Raw genomic sequence first — 15194 nt, 5'->3', positions numbered from 1 at the left:
AGTTTAAATGTATTTGGCTAAGGTGTATTTTTTTCTTCCGACTTCAACTGTATGTGGATCCAACCCTCGTGGCAGCCAGTTTACTACTATTTGTGAATCCAACCTCCAACATACTATGAAATGGGCACCAAGCCTACAGAGCCTTGTTGGAGCATATAGTGCCATGCTGTGTAATTCACGTGATGAATGAGAATGGAATAGGCAAGATGCATTTAATTGTCTGAATAGGTCCATTTTTGTCTCCGCTTTCAGTTATGAACCCAAAGATCCATGCAGCCTATGCATTTGATTTGCTCCAGTTTTCACTAGACTCCTTTTGATGGTAGCATCTTCAACACTGCTCCAGTGAATATCTGAGTGGCCCTCTTTCTTTCTCTCCCTTTTTCTTTTATCCCCACACCCAGCTCCATTCCTATTAATGGAGCATTATCCATGCGGTGGCCGATATTTCAGAGGGAAAAAACAGGCTATTGCAACCAACTGCAGTGTTTGTGGAAATCATGGCAGTGTTTCATGAAGGAGGGGTTGAAATAAAAACCTTTGTGCCTAGGGGCTCCGTGGGGAATATATTATTCATTCCATGTCCCGACAGTCACCAAACTCCTCTATAAGCAGCTGAACCAGCAGAGCCAATTCTCTAGCATTACTTTTAGATTATTGTGGTATAGAGGTTGACCGAACAATCGGAAATCTGTATTTTTGAGAGCCAATTTTTTTAATATATTTTTTTATATATATATATTTATTTTACACCTTTTTAACTAGGCAAGTCAGTTAAGAATACATTCTTATTTTCAATGACGGCCTAGGAACGAGGCAGTATGACACATTTTTACCTTGTCAGCTTGGGGGATCCAATCTTGCAACCTTACAGTTAACTTGTCCAACGCTCTAACCACTTGATTACATTGCACTCCACGAAGAGACTGCCTGTTACGCGAATGCAGTAAACCAAGGTAAGTTACTAGCTAGCATTAAACTTATCTTATAAAAACAATCAACGACTGTTGTTGCTCCAATGTGTACTTAACCATAAACATCAATGCCGTTCTTAAAATCAATACACTAGTGTATATTTTTAAACCTGCATATTTAGCTAAAATAAATCCAGGTTAGCAGGCAATATTAACCAGGTGAAATTGTGTCACTTCTCTTGTGTTCATTGCACGCAGAGTCAGGGTATATGCAACAGTTTGGGCCGCCTGGCTCTTTGCGAACTAATTTGCCAGAATTTTACATAATTATGACAAAACATTGAAGGTTGTACAATGTAACAGGAATATTTAGACTCATGGATGCCACCCGTTAGATAAAATACGGAACGGAATAAACGTTTTGTTTTCGAGGTGATAGTTTCCGGATTTGACCTAAGGCTCGTATTTCTGTGTGTTTATTATAGTTAAGTCTATGATTTGATATTTGATAGAGCAGTCTGACTGAGGGGTGGTAGCAGCAGCAGGCTCGTAATAGTCAAAGGTATATGGTTTAGAGAGAAATAGTCTATGCGTTATAATTCCTGTAATAACTTGCGGCTGAACTTGAAAGGGGTTCCTTCGTTATTTTACCGTTCATGTCTTCAATAGAGAATGTCTTGATCTACTTCTGTGTTTCGTGCAGGCTTAAACCGCCTCAGCGTTTTGATACCCGTATAAATCTCACTAGGATAAGGTAATGTTTGTCAACATATTTTCATAAATCCACTCTACAAAAAAAATGATCTTTGCTTATATTTAGCCAATATTGATCAGACTTACCTTGTCCTATGGATATCTACACAGTTATAAAATTGACAAGGTGGTGTAAGCCTACACGAAACACAGACCTTATTTTAAGTGAATCTAAAAATATCCTATGGAATTAATGAATGGAATAAATGAATGAAATGAAGGAACCACTTTTCAGATTTTGCAAGGTGTCGTGGGAATTATGACTCGCACTTTGGTAGTCAATTCTTACCATGCCCATTATTAAAATAGGATTTCCTGCATATAGAAATTACAGTTTTTGTTTTCAACATTCATTACAGGTAACTTAAACTCTATTTTTATTCAAACAGTTGGGAGTATTTGTCTCCTAAGCAGAATCTTCAGTATCATTGTCACTTCAGAGCTGTGTGTGTGTGTGTGTGTGTCTGTGTGTTTGTTTGTTTGCTTTTCTCTGCCATCTGTAAAGCAAACAGAGAACCAGTGTGGGACTGTTACATGGAATTGGCACCAGGAAAAGCAAGGTGTCTTTATTTGTGATGAAGATGTAAGCATGGGGTCAGCAACGGCTAAATCAAAAAATACCACCAACCTGTTGAATCACCTTAAGAACACCCATCCAAAAGCCCATAATATGTTTTATATTAAGTTAAAATAAAAGTGTTCATTCAGTATTGTTCCAATTGTCATCATTACAAAAATGTGTGTGTAATAAAAAAAAAATTGTCAGATTAATCGGTATAACGTCTTTTTTTTGTCCTCCAATAATCGGTATTGGCGTTGAAAAATCATAATCGGTCGACCTCTATTATGGTATTGAGCAACTAGAACATTAGTTTATTTTTTCAAGTTAATTTTATAGTATCCATGGGATATCAAGCATTTAGAACAAGTGGCACTCTTGCCTTTTTTGCTTATTCTTTTACAGTATAAAACCACAGGAGGTTGGTCGCACCACGAGCAAGGACAGACCCATGGTAATGGCTGGAGTGGAATAGGTGGAATTATATGAAATACATCAACCACATGGTTTGATGCCATTCCATTTGCTTCGTTCCAGCCGCTAGGGGAGCCGTCCTCCCCTCAACACCCTCCACTCAATAAAACAATTCATTGGATGATGTTCAGTTTGTCACTCTTTAATTGATGTTGAGAGCGACGAACCCATCGATATTTTGCCGTTTGTCCAGCCTCTTTCATTTATAACAACCCATATACGTATATTAGCCTTCATTTGAGAGAGCGAACCATATTCCGAAGCTCAGCTAAAGGAGGTTACAGCAAAACCAGTAACTGTACTCACTTGAGAGTTGGCCCTTGGCGTGTGCACTTTTAAAACAAGCACTCTATCAAAATGTCTGGGATTTATCTGTTCCCCTAACAGGTTCTATATCCTGGCCATTAGTGTTGTGTCAAGCCTGTCATTCAACCATCTTTCATCTTATGTTGTCAAACTGTTTGACGTGGGCATCAGCTGCGAAGTGGCACTTTCGAGAACAGAGTGTGTGTATGTGTGTCTGAAGTGTTTCTGTTGCCCACCCACTGTGTGCCCACTGGGACGTTGGGCCTAATTGGCAGTGCCTAGAAGGGTCGGTATGACTCAGTGTGTTTGGCACAATGTAACTTCATGGTGTCATCCACTCCAATCAAGACCTGCTGTTTTTGATATCCACTCTTTGCTCGAAAATAGAGCTTCTTGAATGTTATACTGTCCAGAGGCAGTTTTTTTTTTATAGTAAGCAAGTATATTATTTGCCCAATACTGTCTTTAATGGGTGGAAAAACTGTAATTTACTGCGCAACTATAATGGGTTGTATGACCAGATTCTCAAGATATTCCTTCTGCAGGCATGCACAAACATACTCCTGCGCGACATTGCAATGACCTGGGTGAAGTTGCAGTCACTACCTCTTTGTGGCACTAGTAATTTGTTAATATGATTTGCAAAATATGCAATTTGATTAAACTCATGTTAAACAAATATTATGGCTGAACTCAAATGTGCTGGTTGATAAAATACCAGTAATTATGGAAAAGATGTTTGAAAAGGATATTTTGCTTTTAAATTATATTGTAAATTGGAATGGTAGATTTGGTCAAATAGCTCTTACACAGCCTGGTGGTGTGTTTTGGGTCATTGCCCTGTTGAAAAACAAATCAAATCAAACTTTATTTGCCACATGCGCCGAATACAACAAGTGTAGACTTTACAGTAAAATGCTTACTTACAAGCCGTTAACCAACAGTGCAGTTCAAGAAGAAGAAAATATTTAGGTTAAAATAAAACATAATACGAAAACACAATAAGAATAACAATAATGATGCTATATACATTGGGCACCGGTACCAAGTCTGTAGGCAGAGGTACAGGCTAGTTGAGGTACTCTGTACATGTAGGTGGGGGAGAAGTGGCTATGCATAGGTAACAAACAAACAGTGAGTAGCAACAGTTTACAAGGGGGGTAAAGCTGTTGAGGAGCCTTTTGGTCCTAGACTTGGCTCTCTGGTACTGGTTGCCGTGCGGTAGCATAATTTTTTGACAATTTTCTGACAATTTTCTGAGCTTTCTTTTGACACCACGTATTATATAGGTCCTGGATGGCAGGAAGCTTGGTCTCAGTGATGTACTGGGCCGTTCGCACTACTCTCTGTAGCGCCTTACAGTCAGATTCCGAGCAGTTGCCATACCAGGTGGTGATGCAACCGGTCAGGATGCTCTCGATGATGCAGCTGTAGAACCTTTTGAGGATCTGGGGGACCATGCCAAATCTTTTTAGTCTCCTGAGGGGGAAAAGGTTTTGTCGTGCCCTCTTCACGACTGTCTTGGTATGTTTGGACCATGATAGTTCTTTGGTGATGTGGACACCAAGGAACTTGAAACTCTCGACCCGCTCCACTACAGCCACGTCGATGTTAATGGGGGCCTGTTCGAACCACCTTTTCCTGTAGTCCACGATCAGATCCTTTGTCTTGCTCACATTGTGGGAAAGTTTGTTGTCCTGACAGTTCTCTGACTTCCTCCCGATAGGCTGTCTCATCGTTATCGGTGATCAGGCCTACCACTGTTGTGTCGTCAGCAAACTTAATGATGGTGTTGGAGTCGTGTTTGGTCACGCAGTCGTGGGTGAATAGGGAATACAGGAGGGGACAAAGTACACACACCTGAGGAGCCCCAGTGTTAAGGATCAGTGTGGCAGACGTGTTGCTGCCTACTCTTACCACCTGGGGGTGGCCCATCAGGAAGTCCAGGGTCCAGTTGCAGAGGGAGGTGTTTAGTCCCAGAGTCCTTAGCTTAGTGATGAGCTTCGTGGGCACTATGGTGTTGAACGCTGAGCTGTAGTCGATGTATAGCATTCTCACATAGGTGTTCATTTTGTCCAGTTGAGAAAGGGCGGTATAGAGTGCAATTGAGATTGCGTCATCTCTGGATCTGCTGGGGCGGTATGTGAATATGTCTAGGGTGTCCGGGAGGATGCTGTCGATGTGAGCCATGACCAGCCTTTCGAAGCACTTCATGGCTACCGACGTGAGTGCCACAGGGTGGTAATCATTTAGGCATGTTACCTTTGCTTCCTTGGTCACAGGGACTATGGTGGTCTGCTTGAAACATGTAGGTATTACAGACTCGGTCTGGGAGAGGTTGAAAATGTCAGTGTAGACACTTGACAGTGTCAGTTGAAATGCTCATTATAAAAATCCAGAAAACAAAACATATTTTACATAGGTTTACAGATTAACTTCTTGTTCAACCAACCACAGTGTCATATTTATAAAATGCTTTTCGGCGAAAGCATACCTAGCCCAGAACATAGCCCAGTTGACAAATTATTACAAACTGTAACCAGCCAAGCAGAAGCGTTACAAAACTCAGAAATAGAGATAAAATGAATCCCTTACCTTTGTGGATCTTTATATGGTGGCAATCAGAAGACATTCATTTACTCAATAAATGTTCCTTTTGTTCGATGAAGTCTCTTTATATCCAAAAACCTCCGTTTTGTTAGCGCGATTTCTTCAGTAATCCATAGGCTCAAACTCAGTCAAAACAATTAGACAAAATATCCAAATTGTATCCGTAAAGTTCATAGAAACATGTCAAACGATGTTTATTTTCAATCCTCAGGTTGTTTTTTAGCCTAAATGATCTTTAATATTTCAACTTTGACAATAACGTCGTTAATATAAAAGGTAAACAAGAAATGCACATGCGCCTGAAAAAACTCTGTGTCACGTTAGGGTCCACTCGTTCAGACTGGTCTTACTCCCTCATTTATAAGAATACAAGCCTGAAACCATTTCTAAAGACTGTTGACATATAGTGGAAGGCATATGAACTGCAAATGGAGTCCTAAGTCAATGGATACTGTAATGGCATTGAATATAAAACTACAAAACCAACTAAAAAACCTACTTCCTGAATGAATTCTTCTCAGATTTTCGCCTGCTAAATCAGTTCTGCTATACTCACAGACACTATTGGAACAGTTTTGGAAACGTTAGAGTGTTTTCTATCCAAATCTACCAGTTATATGCATATCATATCTTCTGGGCCCAAGTAGCAGGCCGTTTAATTTGTGCATGCTTTTCATCAAAAATTCAGAATGCTGCCCCCTACCTTAGAGAGGTTAAAGGTTTTGTTCACATTGGCCTCCGAGAGCGTTATCACACAGTCATCCAGAACAGCTGGTGCTCTCGTGCATGCTTCAGTGTTGCTTGCCTCAAAGCGAGCATAAAAAGGCATTTAGCTCATCTGGTAGGTTCGCGTCTGGCTTCCCCTTTGTAGTCCATAATATTTTTCAAGCCCTGCCACATCCAACAAGCATCAGAGCTGGTGTAGTAGGATTCAATCTTAATCCTGTACTGACGCTTTTCTTGTTTGATGGTTCGTCTGAGGGCATAGCGGGATTTCTTATAAGCGTACGGATTAGTCCCCCACCCCTTGAAAGCGGCAGCTCTAGCCTTCAGCTCGATGCGGATGTTGCCTGTAATCCATGGCTTCTGGTGGGATATGTACGCACAGTCACTGTGGAGACAACTTCATCGATGCACTTATTGATGAAGCCGATGACTGTGGTGGTGTATTCCTTAATGCCGTTGGATGAATCCTGGAACATAGTCCAGTCTGTGCTAGTAAAACAGTCCCGTGGTGTAGCATCCATGTCATTTGACCACTTCGCTTTTGAGCATGTCGCTAGTACTTTCTGCTTTAGTTTTTGCTTGTAAACAGGAATCAGGAGGATAGAATTGTGGTCAGATTTGCCAAATGGAGGGCGGGGGAGAGCTTTGTATGCATCTCTGTGTGTGGAGTGAAGGTGGTCTAGGATTTTTCCCCGCTGGTTGCATATGGAGCGGCAGGGTAGCCTAGTGGTTAGAGCATTGGACTAGTAACCAAAAGGTTGCAAGTGCGAATCCCCGAGCTGACAAGTTAAAAATCTGTTGTTCTTCCCCTGAAAAAGGCAGTTAACCCACTGTTCCTACGCCGTCACTGAAATTAAGAATTTGTTCTTAACTGACTTGCCTATTTATATAAAGCTATTAAAAAAAGTGACATGCTAGTAAAAATTTGGTAAAACTGATTTAAGTTTGCCGGCATTAAAGTCTACAGCCACTAGGAGGGCCGCTTCTGGGGGAGCATTTTCTTATTTGCTTAAAGGCCTTATTGAGTTGGTTGAGAGCAGTCTTAGTGCCAGCTTCGCTTTGTTATGGTAAATAGAATAATTACTGTACAGTCTAAATGTTACGAATAATACAGATGAGAACTCTCTTGGGAGATTGTCATAATGTACTCTACCTCAGGTGAGCAATACCCTGAGACCTCTTTAATGACGCACCAGCTATTATTGACAATGACACACACCCCCACCCCTCCTCTTACCAAAGGTAGCGTCTCTGTACTGCCGGTGCATGGAAAATCCCATCAGCTCTATATTGTCCGTTTCTAAATTCAGCCACGTCTCGGTGAAACACAAGATGTTTCAATTTTTAATGTCCCTTTGGTAGGATAATCTTAATAGTAGGTCATCAATTTTATTTTCTAACAATGAGCAAGGAGAATGGAAGGCATTGGGAGTTTCCTCGCTCGCCTCCGGCTTCTCAGAAGGAACCCCAAACTGCGTCCCCTTTTTAGAGTTAACTACACCTCAGATTGCATCCCAAATAAATGCTTCACACAGTTCAAGTCAGAGACACATCTCAACAACAACTGTTGGTCAAATTGCTGCACAAGCAATGGACATTACACCGGTGGAAATCTGTCCTTTGGTCTGATGAGTGCAAATTTTAGATTTTTGGTTCCAACCGCCATGTCTTTGTGAGACGCAGAGTAGGTGAACGGATGATCTCTGAATGTGTGGTTCCCACCGTGAATCATGGAGGAAGAGGTGTGATGATGACACTGTCAGTGATTTATTTAGAATTCATAGTTCCACTAAGCGCAAAAAAGATGGGTTGGCGTATCACTGCAGAATGCTGTGGTAGCCATGCTGGGTAAGTGTGCCTTGAAATCTTATTTAATCAGTAGTGGTTTCTTTGCAGCAATTCGACCATGAAGGCCTGATTCACGCCGTCTCCTCTGAACAGTTGATGTTGAGATGGGTCTGTTACTTGAACTCCGTGAAGCATTTATTTGGGCTGCAATGAACTCTAAAAAGGGTTGAATAACAACCACAGTGGTTGTAGAGGGTACAACATGCCAGCACCTCAGGAGGAAATCTTAGTTGGCTTTGAGAGAGAGCGAGAGAGATAGAGAGAGGAGACCCCGCTCGCACGAGTCCAAGGGTGCGCAAAACTGGACAGGAAGATCAGGTTAGTGACTCAAGTCTGGCACGACGTGACGCACCCTTCCTTGGGAAGGCATGGGATAGCGCCAGTGAGTCAGCCCCGGTAATAGAGGCAGAGAATCACAGTGGAGAGAGGGGAGCTGGCCAGGCAGAAATATTAAGGACGGTTTGTCACTCCAGTGCATTGCCATTCACCTTGCACTCCTGGGCCAGACTACACTCGATCATAGGACCTACTGAAGAGAGGAGTCTTCAGTAAAGACTGAGTCTACGTCTCTCACATGAGTAGGCAGACCATGCCATAAAAATTGAGCTCCATAGGAGAAAGCACTGCCTCCAGCTGTTTGCTTAGAAATTGTAGGACAATAAAGAGGCCTGCGTCTTGTGACCCTAGCGTACATGTAGGTATGTGCAGCAGGACCAAATCAGAGAGATAGGTAGGAACAAGTCCATGTAATGCTTTGTAGGTTAGTAGTAAAACCTTGAAATCAGCCCTAGCCTTAACAGGAAGCCAATGTAGAGAGGCTAGCATTGGAGTAATATGATTAAATGTTTTGGTTCTATTTCTTCTAGCAGCCATGTTTAGCACTAACGGAAACTTATTTAGTGCTTTATCTGGGTAGCCGGAGAGTAGAGAATTGCAGTAGTCTAATCTAAAAGTGATAAAAGCATTTTTGGACAAAACAGTTCAGATTTTTGCAGTGTTACGAAGATGGAAAAAAGCTGACCGATCAGGTTCCAGAGTAATTTATAGATATGCATATCCTAGCTTCTGGGCCTGAGTAACAGGCAGTTTAATTTGGGCACCTCATTCATCCAAACTTCCGAAGACTGCCCCCTATCCCTAATTAAAGGTCCTCAGGGAAATATTAATTCATTTTCAATTTATACAATAAGTCCTTATTGTATACCGCACATAAACATTGTGGTTATATGATGGAGAAAAATGTAATATTGTACTGCATTTTTGGAGACTAGAGTACAGATTAAGGAGAGTCTTCGGTGAGTGTGCGAGGCAATAGGAGACTACAGTTCTTTAATGTTAATGCCCTGCCTTGGTGGACGAGCCTGAGATTTTTTTAAAGAAGCAGAAAAGACCAAATAAGATCAAAGAGATAAGTCTTCTGGTAGGTGACATTTTTCACGGAAGTTCTGTGTGTGTAGGATGAAATACCAAAGGAAGTGGAACAAACACTAGTATTTTTAGCAAGGCCACACATGCACAACAAACCACCAGACATTTTAACAGTCTTTGTAGTAAAATAAGTTGGCATTCATGTAAGGATGTGCTAAGAATGGAGTTGTATGGTGTGAGTATCGACTATGAAACGTTCCTTTGTTTATGTACACACTACACAAGATATTATGTACTAATCAGCTGTTTGGCATGCAGCCATCTTTCATTCAACACTCAGTATAAACAAAGCCCATGATGTCCTGATAGTAATCATTACAAAGGAAGTGACCCCTCCCCACCAGATCCTTAGGGATGTACCCTAACAGTGTTTACCCAACCCTTTAGATTGGCTGACTCTGAGTCCCTGCTACTGCATGCCTTGCACGCCACAAGTACACAGCTAACCATGTGGACTGTGGAGAACACTGATCACCACCACACCCTGTCCTGCTTCACAGCCTCTTCCCTCCCTCTGCCCCATCACTTCCTCTGTCCTCCCACCATTGGTGACCTTCCAGGTTCATCTGAAGAGAGAGTCATCAGTCATCTGCTCTCACATGCATTAAATAACCAATGGTGTGTATGGCATGGTGTGTATGATGAGTTTATATTGGCTATTAAATTCAGTCAGACACGTGTTAGGCCTATGGTTTTGTCTTTACATCATCTGAGGGGTTGTTTGGTACTGTCCTCTTTACTGTCTAGCATGTGTTGAAAGACAACTGGTTATCCATTGGTGCTAAGATATCAACCAACTGTGTTTGGTTCTGGGTTAATTTTGTTCTTCATTTGTATGTTTAAGTAGATAAACTACACGTTGAACTGTATGCTATGAACCAGTTTAAGATAACTAGCTCTGTCTGTTTCTCTCTTCTTCTTTCCCAGCATGCCATAGATGCTGTCAGTGCAGGAGTCAGTCCGATCGGAGACACATCTTACAACTCCAGTCACTGGGACCTGGGAAGTGCCTTCTTTTTTGCTGGGACCGTGATTACAACGATAGGTATCCTCCACCACCAAACCTATTAACGTGTGACTCGCTCCTCTGATTAACTGAGTACAATAAAGCTATAGCACTAGTCTACTTTGACGTGTAGGCTATGAGGTAACCTACAGGTGCTGTGACTCAATGTACTTCAAGTGGAGCTCTGTCAACGTTACACAACTGTAATGCAATGTGTGCTAGCAGGGAAATGGATAAAAGAAAGACTGGAAAAAATAATGCATCGTTCACAGGATGTACTTCATGCTAATGTGTGTGTGTGTGTGTGTGTGTGTGTGTGTGTGTGTGTGTGTGTGTGTGTGTGTGTGTGTGTGTGTGTGTGTTTACTGTTCAAGTCTCACAGCGTGTCTTCACAGTACATCATTTACTGATGATAATAGCTTTCTATCAGTAGGTGGGAAGGAACAGTGTCACTAGGGTGTGTTTTTAGCAGAACATATGAATACCATTTAATCTGTTTACACAATTACTCTGCTTCTCTCACTGTGGATAGGGACAAACATCCCACCGTGCTGGTTCAGTCTGTGCACTAGTCATCCCCGCCCATGTTCAATCTCTCCATTCACTGCAGGTTGTAATTGATGTCATGTTCTCAGAGTCCAACCTGATTATTTCCTCACCTCTAACCTCCAACTCCTGGAACATAACACAGGCCTTGCATAACAAAACACCACTGTGACAGGTTACGGGAACATAGCTCCCAGTACGGAGGGAGGGAAAATCTTCTGCATCCTGTACGCCTTATTTGGCATCCCACTGTTTGGGTTCCTCCTGGCTGGCATCGGAGACCAGCTGGGGACCATATTTGTCAAGAGCGTCTTGAGGGTGGAGAAGCTATACAGGGTAAATTGGATTACTTCACAATTTAAGGTTATGTACATGGGGATTTACTGAAACTGCAGATGAGCACGAGGCTTTAAGAGGTGATTTCAACTATAAGCAACTTTCGATCAGACTGTTAAATTAATTTAGACACACCATGTTTGATGAATTATTTGGTGAAGAAAAGGGTATTTGAAAATGAGTATTTGGCGCCTGCTATCTAAGCGAACAGTAACTATAATAACATAAAATGTTCCATTGACTCTAAAGAGTCAATATGCTTCCCACAGTGAAAACCAAGCATATTACCTCCACCCCATAATGACCTTATTCACTGTAAACGGCACAATGGTTTTGATACAGTCATCCCTGTAAAGGCTATACGTCTGTTATCTAGGTATTAGGCCAGGCTCAGTGAATGGATTCCCCTCCCCCAAGGAGTTAACACATGAGTCAGGCTAGCTGAGGCTGAGATTACGATGTGCTCTTTGTAGTGAGGGCAGGGGTGTTTGATGGAGTAGGGAGGCTGAGAAGGTAGAAGGCCAGGACCTGATTGAGATTCTGTAAGCAGGCTGTATGTATCAAATGTCTCAGAGTAGGACTGCTGATCCCTGTCCATATAATCATATTTATTGTGATCTAAAAGCTAAAACTGATCCTAAATCAGCACTCCTACACTGAGTTTCTGTGACAACGGGGGAATTTGGGAATCAGGCTTTTCCTACTGGATTAATGGAGAGTGGTTTTGGATGCTTTTCCCTTTGGTCTCTGGAGTGATTTGTCTAATAGATATTGATGCATTGACGAAACTAATTATCTTCAAACATACTGTGTCTTTCAGCGAGAGATGTAGTAAATATCTATTTAGTAAACAGTTTTATCTTTTGAGTTCTTGTTGACTTACCGTTCACCTCTGACCAATGTCATTTTTGTCCTGAAGCAAAAACAGAAAGAAATAAGCCAGACCAAAATCAGAGTTACTTCCACCATACTCTTCATCCTGGCCGGGTGCATAGTCTTCGTCGGTGTCCCAGCGGTGATTTTCAAACATTTCGAGGGATGGACGACTCTGGATGCTATCTACTTTGTTGTCATCACGCTAACAACGATTGGCATCGGGGACTATGTGGCAGGTATGATAGTGTTGTAACAGGTTTATGTACTGTGCCTTAGACATACATTTGTTTAGTCCTGTTTCTACTCACCGTTTTCTCTTTTCTCTTGCATTCAATCCACGTAATGTGAAATGAGATTATCTCTATGAAATTAGCTAATGGAGTCTCCATCAACCCAAGAGGTTATGTACTTATGTTTTGTTGTGACGTCATTGCATTTGATAATCCCGTGAATAATGATGCTATAATTGACTACCTGTAATTATAACTCAGGCAATCTTATATAGGGGAATATTAGAGAAAGACTCATCCAAAAGAATTCAAAACCCAAATACAAACTTTGTGTTTGTCAAACTGAAACTTTCTGCCTCCCTGGTCCTACTAATCTGGCTTTAATTAAAATGTATTTTTTTAATGTGCTACATTTTTCATTGTTGACAATAATTTGGCAGTAGCAGGCATCAATGTATATACGTAGATAATCCAGTAGTTGGCATCCAATGTAACAACTCTTCCACTGTTGTCCCAGGTGGGGATCGGAAGATCAAGTACATGAAGTGGTACAAGCCCCTGGTCTGGTTCTGGATCCTGGTGGGTTTGGCCTACTTCGCTGCGGTCCTGAGCATGATTGGAGACTGGCTCAGAGTGCTTTCTAAAAAGACCAAAGAGGAGGTGGGTGCTGCTCATTCAATTACAGTGCCTGTCATTACATTATCTAAAGCAGTGGAAACTAAAAGGTCACTCTTTCCCGCCCGTGCCTTCCTTCAGTGTCTGTTTTGTTATTATGCCTCGTTGATGCCCCTGTCTGGAGCCCCTGAGACACTGAGATAGACAGACAGACAGACAGACAGCTGTGTGGGAGAAGTGGTTAGATATCCATTACCCACTGGGCACAGATGTCAGTTCAACATCTAGTTTTGATTAACATTTGGTTGAGTTGTCAACTAACGTGAATTCAACCACCATGTCACCGTGTTGACTGTTGGTTACAAGTTGTGGGAAAAAATATGAAATCCCCTTATGTTGATTGATGACTTTTTAAAATCCAATCAGTATTCCATGTTGATTCAAAGTAAATCACATTAAATGTTTTTGTTGAAATGACGTGAAAACAACGTTGATTCAACCAGTTTTTGCCCGGTGGGTAGTGTTTGGGCTGATGAGTGAATAGTGTGCTTACTGCGCTATTGATCTGTAAGTACAGTATGGATGGATACTGTGATATTGACTTTGTGGAAGGAGCCTTGCTTGTGTCTGAAGGGGAATTTGTACAAGATCCAATCAATTAGATTTCCAAAGCACCCCCCCACCCTCATGCCTCAATCTCCATCTTTGTGTGATTTCAGGTGGGGGAGTTCAAGGTCCATGCTGCTGAGTGGAAGGCCAATGTGCAGAATGAGTTCCGGGAGACGCGTCGGCGGCTGAGTGTGGAGATCCACGACAAGTTGCAGCGGGCCGCCACCATCCGCAGCATGGAGCGCAGGCAGCTGGGCCTGGAGCAGAGGACCCACTCGCTGGACATGTTCTCCCCACAGAAGAAGGCCTTGTTTGTCAGCCTGGACCAGGGCTGCTTCAAGACCTCCTCCCAGGAGAGCATTGACACCAAGCTGAATAACTTGAGGTTGCGAGGGGCAGGGGAGCTTTGTTATGAGCAGCGGAGAGGCAGCGAGCAGACCCAGCAGGCCTCATCAGAGGACGATAAGCTCTTCCACCTCCGCTTCCGGTCCCTCACCAAGCTAACCAAGAGACCCAAGAACCGTGACCTGAAGAGTAACATTCCTGATGATGTGCGGAGGGCCTGCGAGGCAATGGAGAAGAGGGAGGAGGACATGGAGGAGGTGAAGGAGGAGGAAAGGGGCGAGAGGAAGAAGGGCAATATCAGCTTGACACATTTAGAATACGCAGACGAGCGCATTAATAAACTGAACGGTTTTGTACTGGCTCAGGCCAAAGAGAGGGAGAACGCTAGAATGTTGGAAGGAAGAGAGCTTGAGTCCCAGCTAGAGTGTGCAGATACCGAGACTGAGTGAGAGAGAAGAATACTTTTTTTATGTCTCAAAATGTGCCTTGCTGTTGTTTCTACGCTGAGACTGTTCTGAGTAAATGGGACTGTTCTGTTCAAAATCAGTCACTGTGCTCTAGCAATGTAAAGACTAATGTTGCCTAAAAGTGGAGAGAAAAGAGACCGAGGCTAGGGTCTAATTTGGTGAAGACCTATTTTCTCTTGGATAGTACTGGACCTACCAGAATCTCCTTTCCTTTTTAAAGAACACCCACTTGCTACCCAGCCCCAACCCACCCCCCAACAATATCCAACAAAAAAGACGTGGGATATATCTTCTCCTTGTTAACTGAAGGTTAGCAAGTAACCCAGTGAACTAGTGTTTCACCATCCCAATGAAATTTGCACCAACTATATAAATCTTTACTTATTATTATTTATTTCACACCAGATATTTTTAGCCCAGGCTGCTGAACAAATATGACTTGAGGGGGAACTGGATCGATATACAATGTGTGCATTTACTGAAATTATGTGTACAATTATTGATACATTAGTTATGAAATGTTGCCCTAGGATAATCTACTAATCT

General features: G+C 42.2%; 1 protein-coding gene across 2 annotated transcripts in view; it reads left to right on the top strand.

Moving 5' to 3' along the window:
• Positions 1 to 14909, top strand: part of LOC118368156 (potassium channel subfamily K member 10-like) — a 32333-nt gene extending 17424 nt beyond the window's left edge. For both annotated transcript variants that reach the window (XM_035751978.1, XM_035751977.2), the window contains exons 3-7: positions 10546 to 10663; positions 11346 to 11506; positions 12426 to 12618; positions 13130 to 13272; positions 13947 to 14909. In XM_035751978.1, coding sequence (XP_035607871.1) covers positions 10546 to 10663; positions 11346 to 11506; positions 12426 to 12618; positions 13130 to 13272; positions 13947 to 14630 — 1299 coding nt within the window. In that variant the 3' untranslated portion in view covers positions 14631 to 14909. The remainder of the gene's footprint in view (positions 1 to 10545; positions 10664 to 11345; positions 11507 to 12425; positions 12619 to 13129; positions 13273 to 13946) is intronic.
• The last annotated feature ends 285 nt before the right edge of the window (positions 14910 to 15194 follow it).

This window comes from Oncorhynchus keta, chromosome 35 (assembly GCF_023373465.1).
Source record: "Oncorhynchus keta strain PuntledgeMale-10-30-2019 chromosome 35, Oket_V2, whole genome shotgun sequence".
NCBI classification, from domain to species: Eukaryota; Metazoa; Chordata; class Actinopteri; order Salmoniformes; family Salmonidae; genus Oncorhynchus; species Oncorhynchus keta.
This window is presented reverse-complemented; position numbering and strand designations above follow the sequence as displayed.